Genomic DNA, 16743 nt, shown 5'->3' on the forward strand with positions numbered 1-16743 from the left:
GGGGGTAACGAGGCATCATTATACCCTCTAGTTGGGGAAGTGGGGGGGGGGAGTCCCAGATGTGGCTCTGTGCAAATTGATGTTATTAAAGCTATCGTGAGCGGCTCAATAGCTAAAGCTACCCCATACCGACATAACCGGTCGGAACCATTCGTATTATTTCTGCGAGTACAGTGTTTTTTAAGGACTTAATCAAATATGCTTAAATTTGTAATTACAAGGGGACCTGTGCAATCCCCCCCCCTTATGTGGGGATGTACCTTATGTGCAAGTTACGTACGTTGTTCAAAACTTGATTCCCAAACATAAAGGATCAAAGATACACATAAATTATTCAAAGATTATGTGTAGGTGAATTAACTGCTAATTTACAATGAATTAAATTTGTTGTTTGAATATCTATATGTCATAAAAATGATTTACCTACCTCAATTAAGTTACTTGTAGTAGCCTTGACCATTTAAACCCAAATTTCATAAACAGTTTCGTCTCTTGTTTACCATATATCTGGGGTTAAACATTCCACTGAAGGATCAGCTTTTTATAAAATTCGCCTTTCAAACCCGTATAAAGAAAGTTAGTCAGCATCACTGGATCTTTGAAAGTGAACTTTACACCAAACGCGTGGGGGATTTAGCTCTAAATAAAATAATTAACTTTTTAGTTACCATTCGTAATTCTGCTACATTATAAGCTTTTAAATGACATTTAAGTCTTTGTTTAAGTTAGTAGGACGTTTGGAAAGGCGATGTTACAAAAAGTGTATTAAGCTATGTTCAGTGTATTAAGTATAGTGGATAGATAGATAGAATAGATGGATAAATTCATTCCACTATTCAAGGTTCGTGCCATAAGGGTTATCGTGTTCAACAAATTACAATTCTTAAATAAATTAAGGAAATTATTGCACGATTGAAATATTGTGTGATGGCTACTCAGTATGTGAATATCGGTTTATTTGTCACACAAACGTCTTTGGATTTTGATAAATTTCCGACGGGACTCCGTACCGAAAAAAACTGCTTTTATTCATTTTCAAATTTCTGCAGGTGTAGAGTTTTTTTTTGAAACGGCTTAATTAATTTTAAATTTAAGCAAGCAAAGTTCGTGTTATGCGGCCCTTTCTTACACTTATTGATCACACAGTAAAAAATAAAAAATAAAACACAATAATTGAAAGGGGAATCAAATTACATTGTATGCTTATTACTAGCTGCTGTAGTAGCCGTGCTTCGCAACGGGAAGAAAATTCAGTTTCGAATAATAGGTGTAGAAACATTAGCTCTCTTAATTTTGCTAAAATTACAATATTGTCTTTGTTTTGAAAAACATCTATGTACTATACGGCATAATTCAAACATATTAATCAAAACATTGGAATCGTGCAGTTCGAATTGATAAACAAATACCCCCGCTGCAGCAAACCTGCAGATTAAGCGAATTCTTAATTGCCTGATTTTCTTTTCACAAATTTATGTAATTAGCATTAATGAGTATCTAGGTTTGCTGCTAAAGGGGAGGGTAATAATGTTTTTTAGTTGAATATAAATAGCTTAGTATAAAATAAATTAATTTGCCAAGTTTTATCAAAATATATCCAACCAAGCAAACTACAATAATTAACCTATCCCCCCTAAGAATAACATGGGGTTTGTAGTCGTCTAACTATATGATGTATTTTCTCATATCTATCTCTTTTATATCTTTTAATTTATTTCTTACAATATAATTGAAAATATAACACCATTTTTATACTCTTATTTTATCATAATTTTAGACCGAAACAAAATAACTGTTACTTACAACCTCATAAAAAGTAACTTGCTAGGGCAAGGCTATTACGAAATGACATAAACATTCGGAAAATCCTCCATCGACAATAATGTCGGGGACGATGGTTGTCAGTAGTACCAACGACGGCGATGATGGGACAATATTGAGGCAAGGTTGGCACCACTACAGTTGTCGGCGTGCCTGGGCGAACTCGGCTCTGTTATGGACCAATTCCAGCATTCTTTTGATTTACCGACGTATAACAACGGTTTAGCGGCGGATTATTGCTTTGCCGACGAACAACTGGATTATATTGTCATCTGGAAATGTTTATTAAATTTTCGTGTTTGGATGTTTAATGTGAATTAATGATTTTAGATGTGAGTGGCAACATAGAGTTAATTATGGTGAATGTAACTGCTTAAGGACCTAATGATGGGAAGTGCGAATGTCTAAGGACCCCAAATACCTAATGATGGGGAGTGTGAATGTGTTAGGACACCAAATACCTAATGATGGGAGGTGTGAATGTCTAAGGACCTCGTATACCTAATGATGGGAGGTATGAATGTCTAAGACCCCAAATGCCTAATGATGGGAGGTATGAATGTCTAAGGACCCCAAATACCTAATGCTGGGAGATATACATGTCTAAGGACCCTATATACCTAATGCTGGTAGGTGTGAATGTCTAAATACCCCAAATACCTAATGATGGGGGTTGTAAATTCCTAAGGACCCCATATATCTAATGAGGGGAAGTGTGATTGTCTAAGGACCCCACACCTAATCATGGGGAGGGTGAATATATATCTAATGATGGGAGATATAAATGTCTAAGGACCCCTAGGTCCTAAGGATTGAAAATGTGAATGGCTAAGTACCCGTCACACGCAACGATGGGAAGTGTGAAGGCCCAAGACCCCCTGCAGGACCCAGTCGATCGATGTGCATTGTAGCTGGAGGGCGGAATTAAGTTGTTTTGCGGTAAATTTAGCTAAACCCTACGGAGGGTGAAGCTTGATCACGGCCACCTGGACCTTAGAAACTGACACAGACTGTATCTACCACAACAGAGTGTTGGAGGACCAGGCACGTAATAGGTCCAGTCTTCTATATGAATAAAAATGTATGACATAATATTTTATTTATGTGTCATTGATTTTATCGGTCGGTTTCCATGGAAACGGGGAAGAAATTAAAATGATTACAATTGCTAATATGGGGACGAATTCGGGTGTATATTTAAACACTTGTCTAAAAATGCTTTGGTGTTTTACTTTCATCCAGCCAATTAAAATATATTATTTGTTAACCTAAGGTTGTTTTGTTTATCTTATCTTTGGCGATTGCTCCTTTAGCAGTAACATCCGCAGTTGGAAAGCACAGGTTCAATAAGGGTGAATAAAAAGTCAAGAGTCACCAATCTCCTACTTTTGTAAGTAAATCTACTACAGATACAGAGATGTTCTTTTGGTGGTCGTGCAAAAAGCAGGAAGTTTTATTTTATTATTTTGAAAATTTTGAGTGTCACCCAAAACTTGATGATTTGGGGCGGCAATTACTTCAAAATCATAAAATGAAACTTCTTGCTAAGATTGCACGACCACCAAAAAGGGTGCCTCTGAATATATACTTGGGAAAATGTTATATTGGAGACTCTTGACATTTTATTCACTCTGTATAGGCAACCAGACCAGTTAAATATAAATATAGGGTAGAAGCAGAATGAGTATGTGACGGATTTTTTTTCAGCCAGATACTAATTGGTGTATTTGACTTAGTTTACTTTTCTATAATTTTACCATTATTAGTTTGAAATTGTTTGGTAATTGAAAGTTGTTGACTTTCGAGTAATCTCGAGTCGCCAAATTCGTCACTGTTGAATCTGTCTTTGTCCCACTGTATGTGTCAAAACCTTTCATTTCCCAACCCTACAGTTTCCCCTTGTCAAACAACTTTCAATTGGAGCGTTTTCAAACAGCCCTTCACACCAACACCTCACCACAAGACACAATAAGACGAAGGCAAATCTTTGACTAGCGGTAAACAATCGGAGATGAAAGCCAAAGACTTTAATTTGCACAAGCGGCAACAATATAATGTCAGACAGGTGCGGACATGTTGGTTGCCATGGTGACGACGCACGCGCACTCAGCGACGCCGCCATTGGTCGCCCGCTCGCATAACATTACTGTAGTCCTGCAAAGCGGTATTTTATTTTGGTAACCCCATTACCTATTATTGCTGCTAAGTAAATTCCTCTGCCGCATCCCCCCTCTCCGCGTCTCTTCTCCCTGTTCTCTTTCGCTTCTAATCCCTTTTCGGCGGTTATTATTGTAGAGACGCCAAAGAGACCGCAGGTTTTACGTTTTACGTAATGACAAAGGGCGATGACAAATTCCCAAACAGTTTGCGATTCCCTTGTTTCTCGCTGGAGCACTTGTACGCGGATCGATTCTGCAATGTGGAGTTTGAGGAATAACGTCCTTAGAGTGGTGGAAATTACATTTGTTCGGTGATCAATTCACAGGATAGCAATATGCTTACTTTCGAAATGATTTTTTGCTGTGTCTTTGGCAACGCAATAGAATCTGAACTCCTTCAAGTGCTCTGGAAATTTAATTTAATAAAGTAACTGATTTTCTACCCAGGATGGGTTTAGACTCGTCGTCTACTCTGCGCTTCGGCTTGTGATGGTCTGGTCTGACAATATTGATACTGAAGTCCTCTGTTCCATTGATCACCACCAAAAGATCAAAGCCTGGAGACTATTGTGTTAGCTCCCTTTGCCACCCTGCGCTTCACAGTACACACCTTCGCTTACGAACATTTCTATGAACCACCATCTAACCGTTGAATCGCACTAGTAATGAGCGATATGAATTGTTTTGGTATAGTTTGAATAATTTAGGTGTAACTTGAAAATTGGCGTGGATACACAAGTTTGAGGTTGAGACGATGAAAACTTAGTTGTTTTTCATTAATAATGTTTTAGCTGTGAACCAACTTAAACCTTTGTTTTCAACCTCCAAAGCACAAATTTGTCATCCCCATTCCTCCACATATTTGATATGTTTCCCCACATATTTGATATGTCTCCCCACATATTTTTATGTTTCCCCACATATTTTTATGTTTCCCCACATATTTTTATGTTTCCCCACTTATTTTATATGTTTCCCCACCCACATTTCTTATACGTTTTCCCACATACTTTATATGTTTCCCCACATATTTTATATGTTTCCTAACATTTGTGATATGTTTCCTCACGTCTTTCATATGTTTTCCCACATACTTTATATGTTTCCCCACATGTTTGATATGTTTTCCCCACCAACACTCCAGATCAAAGTCGCAGCTCCTTCACGAGTGTTTGGCCGCCGTTCAGTGTTTACTATGGTGAATTAATTCCCGTTCGGTATTAAACATTCCCCACACTCAGAGTGTCAAGTCGGCCGTGTCGATTTTACACTTGCCAAAACACCAGAACACCCCCGACATTAGTGATATTAAAGTGGCGCGTGCCGCGTGTTTAGTTGTAATCAAGTCATCCAGTTGTACATTGTCATCCCCCTAGCCACGCTCCTGTAACGCGTCTACATCCCGTGGGACACGTGAGATATTTTTGTAGTTTGTGGGATATTTTTTTATGTTTACAGCATATAGTTACTGTGTGTGTAGAAAGATTAACTCATTTCCTTCTAGGTAGGTTAATGCTGGAATTTGAAAGAGAGTATTTTGTAATAGATTGTTGGATATTTTTTATGTTTTTGCCATGTACATGCAGGTATAATGCTGGAAAACCCATATTCCCGTAACTCTTAGGTATTGTGTTGACCTCCCCTTGCTTATGTAAGGGATATCTTTTGTAGTTTTTGGACAATTCATGGTGTTGTGGCAAATCCACCAGCCAGGTGAAATCCACCAGGTGTTGTGGTATAATCGGACCAGTAAAAGTCCTCGAAGTAAATGAATTTTAGCAGTGCCTAGAGTGTTTTTCCATGGAGTTTGTGAATTTTTACACATTTTTTCAAGGTTCTTGTAATTTCCAGGCGCTGTGTAGGCTATCAGATGAGCCCCGCCCCGTGCTAGTCCAGGCAGTGTATGATATGTACGATTGTCAATCAGTGGATTCTGAGGACCAAGTCGGCTGTCGCTTCATCTTTATAGGTAAGAGATTTTTACGAAAAAGATTTCTCAATATACATACTATGTATAAGTGGAGAAACATGTGGTGAAAGTATTGTTGTCAAAATCAAGTTCGAGTTTTCGGTGGAAATATCTGTTTTGGGTCCCCCTGGATTCTAAAAAATTGTTTTCGAAGTGATGTGAGTGTGTGTGTGGATGTGTAGAGTGCTACAGACTACACCTGTGGTCCGATTTTAATGCAATGTTGAATGTGAGTACTAATACAGGATATCTATAGATTTTAATTTGGGGGGGGGGTTGAATTTTGATTTGACAAGTAGGGTCAGGTACCAGGACCTGCTTTGGGTCCGAGGTTTGTGACGCTATCGACTCATCGCAGTAACAATAATTATACTCTGTATGATGAAACCTGTCTCCTGATCCTCCTAGATGGGGTTTAGCTCGGTTTAAGGCCCGGGACAATCCCAGGTAGCTGGTCAGAAAACAGGTTAAATCATACAGAGTATAATGGTTAACTACTAAACAACAACTAACTTAGATTCTTCTGTTTCAGGTACGCATTTAGATAAAGAAAGCCTGCACAAACTACTCCTTGAATGCATCGAGGACTCGGATATTTAGCTAAGCCTGTTCAGGCGTATTTGTAAATACTTTCAAATAAAAAAGACCGTGTTATATTTTACCATTTCTGTTCCTCTCCCCATTGGAAAAACATACATACGAACTATGAAAACAACTTCATCCTATTTTCGTGGAGGAAAAGTTTTTGAGGTCAGTGTATATGTTTGTTATCCATAGATTTTACGAATAATGTTTTTGGCCACTGGTGTCATCAAAAACCGAAATCGGTCCCGGGTCTAAGTATTTTTCACCTACAATATCTCCTCTATAGGGGAGTTCGCTAAAACATATTACACAAATGTATAAAACAACTTTTCAAAATTCCACCGGACAGTCCCCCAATGTCCACGAGCACAGGTGTCGCTTATGAGAAGTGGTAGGTGGGGGTGGGGGGGGGGGGGTTACAACTGTTCTGTAATTGGTTGATCCATCTGACTATCGATCGCTTCGGCCGAATGCAATATCCGACTAAAACAATTGTTTGTCCGTCCGTCCACTCCATAGGTATTGCATACCGTGATTGTGTTCTCTGTTTGCGTTGCTATGGGATCAATGCTGCTTTCTGGTGCCGGGTAGCGAAATGTGGATAAACGTACAAAATGTACTTTGGTAAACGCAATATTAATGTAGAATAGTGGTAGGGTTGTAATATATACTGTATATGTTTGGGCAGTTCTCGTACAAAGCATTATTGCGGGCTGTAAATATTTTGCATTTCTAAAGTGTGATGAAATCAATAGAAACTTTAAAAGAATATAAGTACAATACAAAATATGGAAGTCTGCAAGTCTGTGGTAGGAAAGAGCCCTTATCAGCAGGAAAACTGATTTAGTTTATTATTTCGTTTACAATTTAATTTTTTTCTACCTTCACATCCTAGGACGTTAAGTTTCAGCCGGGAATTTTTTACACATTACTTCAGACTAGTCTTAGACTCCTAGAGGTCGCGGCATTATCGTCATATCCATTGGTGTCTGGTAGGATTTGAACCCTGTACCTCTGGGACAGATACCAGGCCCTCTACCAATAGATCGGTTTGCTCACCATTTAGCTTACAATTGATTACGATCTGACGCGAGCCTCAAAATTATAAAATTATGTACACAAAACGTTTTAGTACAAGGAACTATAGGACACGGAAAGACGGATTGCTGAAATTGTTTTTTATATGTTTTAAAATTATGTCTTAAAGCATCGTCCGTGGACGTTGAAAAACATACTTTTTCGATAACTAATTCCCAATAGTAGAGGAAAAATATATTCAAAACAAAACACCCTCCCTATCCTCTTTAAATAAATCATTCTCCTTCGACGGATAACAATATATTCAATTTTAAGAAACAACCGTATCTTCGTGGACAGATAGAGAACACCCTTCGTTTTATATTTAGAACACCATTATTGAGTAAAATTGACACCAAACTTGACCTTACATTCTGCTATAAATCCTCCTAATTTAAATTGGTGTCTAAATAAAAATTAAATGTTATAACGTATAAAATAGTGTTAAATTACACACAATTGATAAAGAATGTTAATAACACTATATTTACACCCCTCCGTTACAAGTGTTGTTGAGAGTTTCAATGTAAAATGACGCAATAGCTGTCTTCCCCACTCAAATAATATTGTTTTCTTTTAATATAAATGTTCTCGCCTGCTTTAGTGTGAATTCAAAACTTGTTTCTCTTCAAATTAAAATGGAAGGGGAAAATACAACTTCGTCGGACTTGACAGCTGCATAGCATGTTTACTAATATTACGATTTTTCAGTCTCTAATTTATTTCGTTGCCTTCTTTTTAATATAGACTTACAAGGAAAGTGGGGGAGTTTACATAAAAAGTAATATTTTTCGTAATGTAGGGGGAGTCATCACGGATATTTCTTTGTGTTGTATCTTGGTTTGGTTGTAAATTAACCAATAACCAATAATAAATCTGCATATGCACTCACAGAAGCCCATTTAATATTTTTAGTTTTACATTTTGTAACGCTGATTGGTTAGTTGTTATAGTATACTAGCTGTTACCCACGGGCTGCACACTGTTTGACTTCATAAAATATATTAATAAAACTATTGATTGGTTAAGTTATGGTGAAAACAAAACGAATACAGTAATACAAACAAATAATCACACCTGATTTTAATAAGGTGATAAATTGAAAGAATAGCATACAAATAAGTACAGCTGAGGTATTTTTAACGAAGGAAAACAATAATGTTACATATTAATGCTTGAGTATAGCGGTTTTATTTACTTTTATCGAAATTCAGTTTTATTTGATCAATATTCACAGTTTTATTACTAGGGATTTTTCTTATGAATTGTAGAAATAAATTCACGATTTTGTTTCCATTATTATACGTATAAAATACCTTTCATATTTTTCCCTGTTTCAACAAGGTATGCCTGAATATTCACAGGCCATATGTTAAGGACTCTGGAAGCAGGATGAGCTAGCATAAGTATGTTGGGTTTGTGGTTCATGGTATGGTTAAACATAGAAAGCATTTCTGGCCAGCATTGTCCTGGCGTGGCTCACATACTTATCACGTACGGGGGAGGTTTATTTGTTTAGCGAAAAAGAATTCAAAAGGAACTGTGAATGAGTGACTTGACGCTTATAAACACTTAAATTTGCATTTGAAACTTGTTTTATGTGCATGACTACTTAACTTGAACCATGGATTAAATATACATATGATGGAAATCTTTAAAAATGCATTTGTATATCAAAATAGTAGCCCTATTCACTACGGTTTTCATAATATGATGGAAAATATCTCATAGATCTTGCTTATACATCAGATGACAGTTTTAATGTTATACTATGTATAATGAAGCCTGTCTTGTGAGTTCTAATTCTCCTGTCCTATTTATACGAAGGGTTAGAAGACAGGTTCCGTCATACAGACTATAGTTCCGTCTGGTATAGGGCTTTTTACTGTTTACTTTTTTCATTTCTCGCCACTATTGATGTGTACTAAATACAACGTTTTACATAAAATTGATTGGTCCTGTGCCTTGTGCAGTAATAACCAAAATAGTAAAAATATCCAACAATTATCCACTATAAAATAAGAGTAAAAAACATACACTTCACCAATTTGTATACACATAAATATATCTTAAGACTTTGCATAAAAATTATAAAACTACTACTATTTAATACCAACGCACAAAGTTTAATTATGTCTGCAAAACAATTTAAATCTGATAACTATAAATCAATTGTAGTTTTAAAATAAATTATTTGAATTGCAATAAACTCTACGAGAAACAAATTAAAATGAAACATTATCTGAGAAATTCGTGAAAAGCTTTATTGATTTACTTTGGACGCTCGAGTTGAAAATAAATCCATTCTAAGATTTATTTATCTTTGAAGTCACATTGAAACGTTTTCCAAGTTTATTCAATAAGATCTCAAGTTGAAAACATAAACAAAGAACCGTTTCAGTTCATTAGACAAAGCAATAACAAAGATATAATCAAAGTAGCTTGATTTGATTTGTCAAACTTTGCTTCGATTTCTTGGAATAATATTTTTACGTAGCTTATAGTAAGATTTGTTTAGTTTTTTAACGAATTTACCCTTATATGCAATGATAATATGTTAATTTGAAAACACCAAATATTGGTAGCATTATTGGTGAGTTTCAATTTCAAGGATTACAATATAAATTTTTACTGGACATTTTTCTTGGTAAAAATAGATGGAAATTATTTTTTGGATTTATTTTAAGTATAAGATATGAATTTAACTCGACGACGTTCAATGCACAATATTGTTGATCTATTTAGTATTTTTTGGTACAAATGCATTTATAAACAAGTCACATACATCTTTAGCTACACACCAGTCAGTCCAAGTAAGGTTAATCCGCCTTCAATACTGGATATGCAAAACAGATACTGTGGCCATATTGCCTATCAGCACTGAGCGAGTCGATCTTGTAAAAGCTATAAAGTAGGCCTACCTTGGCCCAACATTAATTAATTTAATAATTATTGATAAACTGTTTACTGTGATAATTGATGACTTAACACGATTTTTTATCAACGTAGGCAAATACCTACAGAACATACGAGCTGTATTTATTAACTAGTTACTCTACCCGTGCGCAACGGAATGCGAATTAGTAGAATAACTCCAATTTCTTAGCGATACCTTTCATTCAATTAAGTAGTTTATTTCTAAAGTAAAATACTAATATTTGTTATCCTATTATTTTCCTTAAAAGAACAAATTGTTACTTTGCAAATATTGATACGACAACATTTACTTCGGAGTCCTTCAGCGTAATCTATCTATTATATATATAATACGCTAAGCCGATTTTTGTAAACAGAACTCCTCCCTCATTTTTGGACCGATTTTGATGATTAAAGTGTCAAATGAATGACCCTGATCTGTAGTTTTGCAAAGTCTTTTTCGTTTTTTGAAATCTTTATTAGTTTGGGCAGGATCCTCCACCAAAGTTGGATTTTCTCCCATAAGATTAACATGGGGGAATCTAAATATTTAATTGGAAACTTTGTCTCCATGAATTTGAGAGAACGACTGGGCGTAGAAACTTGGTAGAGGTGTCCAAAGAAAGGTCTTGGTCCCTAGATGAGTTACCAAAATAAAAACTAAGTGAATCCCGTTAGGGCTCTGCCCCATAAGCCCTTAAAGATCCCTCCACAGATTTGTTTACATGTTGTCCATGTGGATAATACTTTTTAATGAAACAGCTGTTAATTTAAAATTGTATTTTAAACAACACACATTTATTGTGAGTTACTGAATTGTCCAAAAGAAGTATTTGCAATGTTATTTTCTGATTTTAAAATTGATTTTCTTCTGTATCATGTCATATTTTGCAATATAACGTTCCATTACGAAATCAGTGGAAAATCCTTTTATCACAGTAACTGTTATTTAACAATTATTTCTTATTGAACTATCTTATATCTATTGTACGGGTTGGTGTCTGTCTTTTCACCACTTTTGGCTATATTTTATCATACTATAAGATTATTGCCATACATGTTTTAAATCATTGGAAAAATCTTCGATTGTGTAATAAAATGCAAAATAATACAAGTGCAGAAGTGTCTTATTAGCTTCAACATCTCCCCAACCAATTTCCCAAAACTATGCTTGAGGGTTATTTATTGGCACAGAAGTACGATATGAACTGACGTGACGTGACGAAGGAAAAATCAAACTTGCACTGCAACGGATGGACCTCCCTTTTAAAGTCAGAACGTGTCATTTCAATAAACAGATATTTTTCTCAAATAAAATCATAGATTAATCTTTATTAGACAGATGAAATCGCGGAAGTTTTAACTACAAAAGATCCACCAATATGTTTTAATACTATTTAAAGGTTCTTCTAAAAGAAGATGTACCAGTTAACATACTAATAATAACTCCGATGATGTACAGTATGGGAAATATTTTATTCATTGAATGATCAACCATATTTGGCAACTAACGCAATTAATATCATTATTGTTTTTACACTTATTACTCTTTAAACAATGCTAAATGCTCAAAATATGTATAATTTCACTCAATTTGTCGCAGTTATATCAGTTGCAAGCCTTGAAAGTAACCGTCGATTTCGACGGGTTTCACCTAGTAAATTTAAATCTTTCCAGACGTGATAAAGTATTTACCCAAATGTCACTTTCATTTATCTACCACTCAATGGTGTTATCTTAGAAAAGCTTGTCGTTAAAGTAACTAGACCGTTCTCTCCGTGATTGGACCGTTCCCTTTCAAACAAAAGTAAAAAAATTAATGATGTAGATGAACGAATTAATAAAATAACGAGTGATATGTTCTGTTGACTGTATGAACAACATGTGTTTTATTCACAGCTGTGTTTTATATACAGCTGTGAGATACTGTATTGTTTATAAGTAAACAAAGAGATACATCAGGCTGGAGTTGTTTATGTGATTTGTCTTGTCAACCAACACAGTTCTGTTGGGAGATTGACTGAAGCCAGAAGAAACAAAGTTGAGTTAAAACTGGAAATTGTTGACGAGATTGACATATTGAAGACTAGCTGTAGAATTCATACTTTGGAGACGGTCTTAGACATTAGTTTTTGATCAGTTAAAGTATTTTGTTTTTAGAAACGAGCGAATGTATTGCCGTTGTAAAAAGCGTAATGGCGTGTATACAATTAATATATGTACTTTGAGGATTTTCAGTTTCGAGAAATTTTAATTATGTAGTAAGTCATACATTCAATAACAAAACCAGGGCTGTGACATTGAGGTTGTTGTCGTTTTGGGTTATTTTCAATAACTGTTATTTTATTTAAGTAAATTCTTCCCAAAAATCATTACATCTTTAATCTAGTAGAAAGACCAGTCCTCGAACCAACTTTTATAATTGCTTTAGATTTGTTAGGAAATTCTTTTATATTAAAATTTTATTTTTAAAATTCTTCCCTACAGTCCTTTATACTATCCATAATCGAGGGGAAACGTCCTGGAAAAAATTCTACGACTTCATTGGATTCGTCAAGAAATGGTATTAGATTAGAATTTGTGATTTTGGTCCTAAAAAGTTTTAGAGCTGTTAACGTTAAAAATACAAAACTAGGTTAATCAACTGGAAACTCAAATAGTTATAGTTCTTGCCTTCAAATCCGAAGTCCACTAGTTCGAATCCGAGTAAGTTGATCCTTGACCGCAAGTGATACTCATTGGACAGACAATTAATAAAAAGCTGCTATCTAACAAATAAAATGTTAACTTCTATAGTTACAAGAATATTCTTTGGCCAACTCCCCTAAAAAACATTAAAAATGCCAATGGTGCGGTGTAGTGCCAGTAAATGCCTTTTATACAACAATATCACGCTTTCATAACAAATATATCCACGCTTTAAACACAGGCACATACACATCTTGCAATCCAACAAAGAAGGTACCTACAGCACTTTTACAAAAAATATAAATTTTACGCTACGCCAGAGAAATTATTACGAACCAGTTAAATTAACCAACACCAAAATCAGCAACAAAAGAGGAACCACGCCCGACTCCTCCTAACAATAACAGCTTGTTTGTTAAGTTTGTAGGTTTGGTCGGATGTGGACCAACAAATTGAGGCGTTCACAGGTCCGAGCCCGGATGTGCGCAGATTTGAGACATTGTTGTAGGCAGGCACGGTAGGTAGCTGCCGCTATTGATTTTTTACAGGTACTTCTGACATTGATCGCGAGATACCTTTTGATCGCGTATGTGATCGGCTTAAGGAGGTTACAGACGATCGAGCAAGGCCTAATCGTTCGCTACTTGCTTTTTATTGGGTTCGGGATTTAGACCTTTTGGCTTAAAGAGGCCAGGGTTTGAAAACATTGAATGCAATTAAATTGTGGAGTTTTTATATGTGTTTTTATAAGGCTTATAGTTTGGCATGTCATTGATAGAGACTCTAAAAAATAAGAACGTAAAGAGCTAACATGTTTATTGATGAAAAAAATTTAAGATTTTAAGAACATATACCTAAAAGATCACAACATTTGCAATCCAGGCCGAACGGAATCCCACAAATATACATCTATTGATAAGAACATGGAAATAGTTGAAGTATTTTAAGATTGATGAAGAAGAATTCACCATCTAAAAAGCTAAAAACTGGACCCATGGACATTTTAAATTATCAGACTTCTTTCCAGTCAAATAACTATGTTTGATATGTACATATATTGACAAGTTACAAATCAAACAAGTATAAAATAAGAAGAACAAAATAAACTGAAATACAGGTGGCACTGGTGAGAAGAAGAAACATTATGATCATGATTTTGTCAGTTATATTTGGACAGTGGCAGTGATAAGACAGTGCTGGCCAGCAACTATTTGATCAACATGACAAGTTTCAATTATTGTGATTGTGTTATTTTTTTTAAGAATCTATTGACATACCACAATGTATTAGTACATTGATGATGTGGTTGCATACATAATTACCTATAGTTCAAGGAACGAAACTAGTCGTCATACGAACACGGAACAACTGCGGCTGGAAAAGGTAATCATTATATTTTATCAATAGTATATTCCAACCAAGGTTCGCAATGAATAATAATAATAATAATAATAATAATAATAACGTTTATAGTCAATAATACTTTAAATGTGTGTATATATTTCTTAGAATTCAGTTATATCATAGATTAAACATACTAGTATGTTTAATCTATGGTTATATTGTCGAAATTTTGGAAGATTTTCATGGTTTCCAATCATCGGAAAAAAATTGAAATGAATGAAGTTATAAATTAGTGACATTGAAGAAAGTAAGGAAGCCATGTGGCAACCTAGTTCAATTCTTCAACATCAGTTAAAGCGGAAACTTTTGTGGTTGTTTATAGTTGACACATAACATTCATATATAAAGAAAACAGATGGACAGGTTACCAGCGTAGACATGACCTATCTTTCTGTCACAACAAAATAATTAAAATTAAGTAAATCAATACATTTTTACTTTTCAACTTTTTACATCAATACGTTTTACTATGAACAAAAAGAAATTATTTTAGCTTTTGCAAATCAAAATTAAATAAATTCAAAGAAAAAGTTACGTTTTTAAAGAAGCTTTACACAAATTATTCTGGAACACATTGCCTGACTTGGATACACTGTTGAGCAGGTTGTATAGTGTATAGAGTCGGTGTGTAGTGTATACACAACCACTTACAGCCACACAGATGCCGGTGTAAGAGCAGGTTGTATAGTGTATAGAGTCGGTGTATAGTGTATACACAACCACTTACAGCCACACAGACGCCGGTGTAAGAGCAGGTTGCATAGTGTATAGAGTCGGTGTATATTGTATACAAAACCATTTACAGCCACACAGACGCCGGTGTAAGAGCAGGTTGTATACTGTATAGAGTCGGTGTATAGTGTTCACAACCACTTACAGCCACACAGACGCCGGTGTAAGAGCAGGTTGTATACTGTATAGAGTCGGTGTATAGTGTTCACAACCACTTACAGCCACACAGACGCCGGTGTAAGAGCAGTTTTCTTTGACAAGAAGGAATTTGCTGAAGCCGAGTCTCAAGCTTTGTCGACAAAGTCGAATAATGTTTGCCTTTGCTGGCTTAATAATCGTATGCTTGGATAAGCATGGGAGAGAAAAGCAATATTATTGTTCAGCTGGTAATGCACAGCGCCATATTGTACATTCCGTTCTCCTTGGTTGGTCGCTATTGGATTCAAGACGTCCCCCCCTACCCCCCCCCTACCCCCCCCCCTACCCCCCTTACCCCCCACATCGTCCTTGTCTTGTCTTCGTTTGACGTTCATTTGTAGTCCGTGTTTTCCTTACTTACTCACTTGACTTTGGGTTATTGGAAATTTGGAAAAGTTGTTAACTTATTGGTTTTTGATTTACTATATCAAATAATATATTTAGAAATGATTTAGTAACTAAATGTCATTTAGGAATTGATAGTGTGTTAAGACAGTGGTGCAGCTTATGTATTTAAACACAAATATTTTTTAAGTTGGTTTTTTGACAGCAAATAGAACATTCTGGTGTAGCTCTTCTATTAAAAAAATAACTAATTAAAAATAATTGAATATCGCCCAGAAATTGATCAAGTAAGATTGTGGTGCTGTGTTAAATACAAAGAAACTAGAATGTAAAATAATTTTTGAACTATATTCTCGATTATAAACAATCTCAGTAATAGCATTGACTATTAGAGTCAAATTTAAGTTAATAGGTTTCCAGTAAAAATTTTGATTCAAGACTCAAGATTATTGATTTATTTAAATTGAAATACATAAAATAATCTTTACCAATATTTTTCCAGACCGGCCCCCAAAGATGAGAACAAACTGCAAAAATTGAAGAAAAACTAAAATCATTTGAAAGTGAAAATCCTAGGACCTTAAATAAACGTAGACTAAAAAAGTGATCAAAGTAAACGAGTCTTCCCCGCTATATCAGTTCCCATCTAGTCACCAATTAGCCGGTGTTAGTTTTGGCGGGAGTGACAGAAGATTCCCGCGCTTTATCCGGTCATCGAGGACAAACACCTGTTAGTCATCCACCCAAACCAAACATTCTACCGGATTGGGTGTTTTCACTGATAAGAACGTAAATGTTATCTAAGTCGGTGTCTATTATAACGTTGTGGGAATTCACCATCTGAGCTAT

The 16743-nt window shown here is 35.4% G+C and overlaps 1 protein-coding gene across 1 annotated transcript in view; it reads left to right on the forward strand.

Moving 5' to 3' along the window:
• Positions 1-6610, forward strand: part of LOC128996772 (zinc-regulated GTPase metalloprotein activator 1-like) — a 97153-nt gene extending 90543 nt beyond the window's left edge. The window contains exons 12-13 of the mRNA XM_054422235.1: positions 5832-5949; positions 6482-6610. Coding sequence (XP_054278210.1) covers positions 5832-5949; positions 6482-6549 — 186 coding nt within the window. The 3' untranslated portion in view covers positions 6550-6610. The remainder of the gene's footprint in view (positions 1-5831; positions 5950-6481) is intronic.
• The last annotated feature ends 10133 nt before the right edge of the window (positions 6611-16743 follow it).

Source organism: Macrosteles quadrilineatus, unplaced genomic scaffold, assembly GCF_028750875.1.
Source record: "Macrosteles quadrilineatus isolate MER2022 unplaced genomic scaffold, UCM_ALF_1.0 Scaffold_6__1_contigs__length_79288215, whole genome shotgun sequence".
Taxonomy (NCBI): domain Eukaryota; kingdom Metazoa; phylum Arthropoda; class Insecta; order Hemiptera; family Cicadellidae; genus Macrosteles; species Macrosteles quadrilineatus.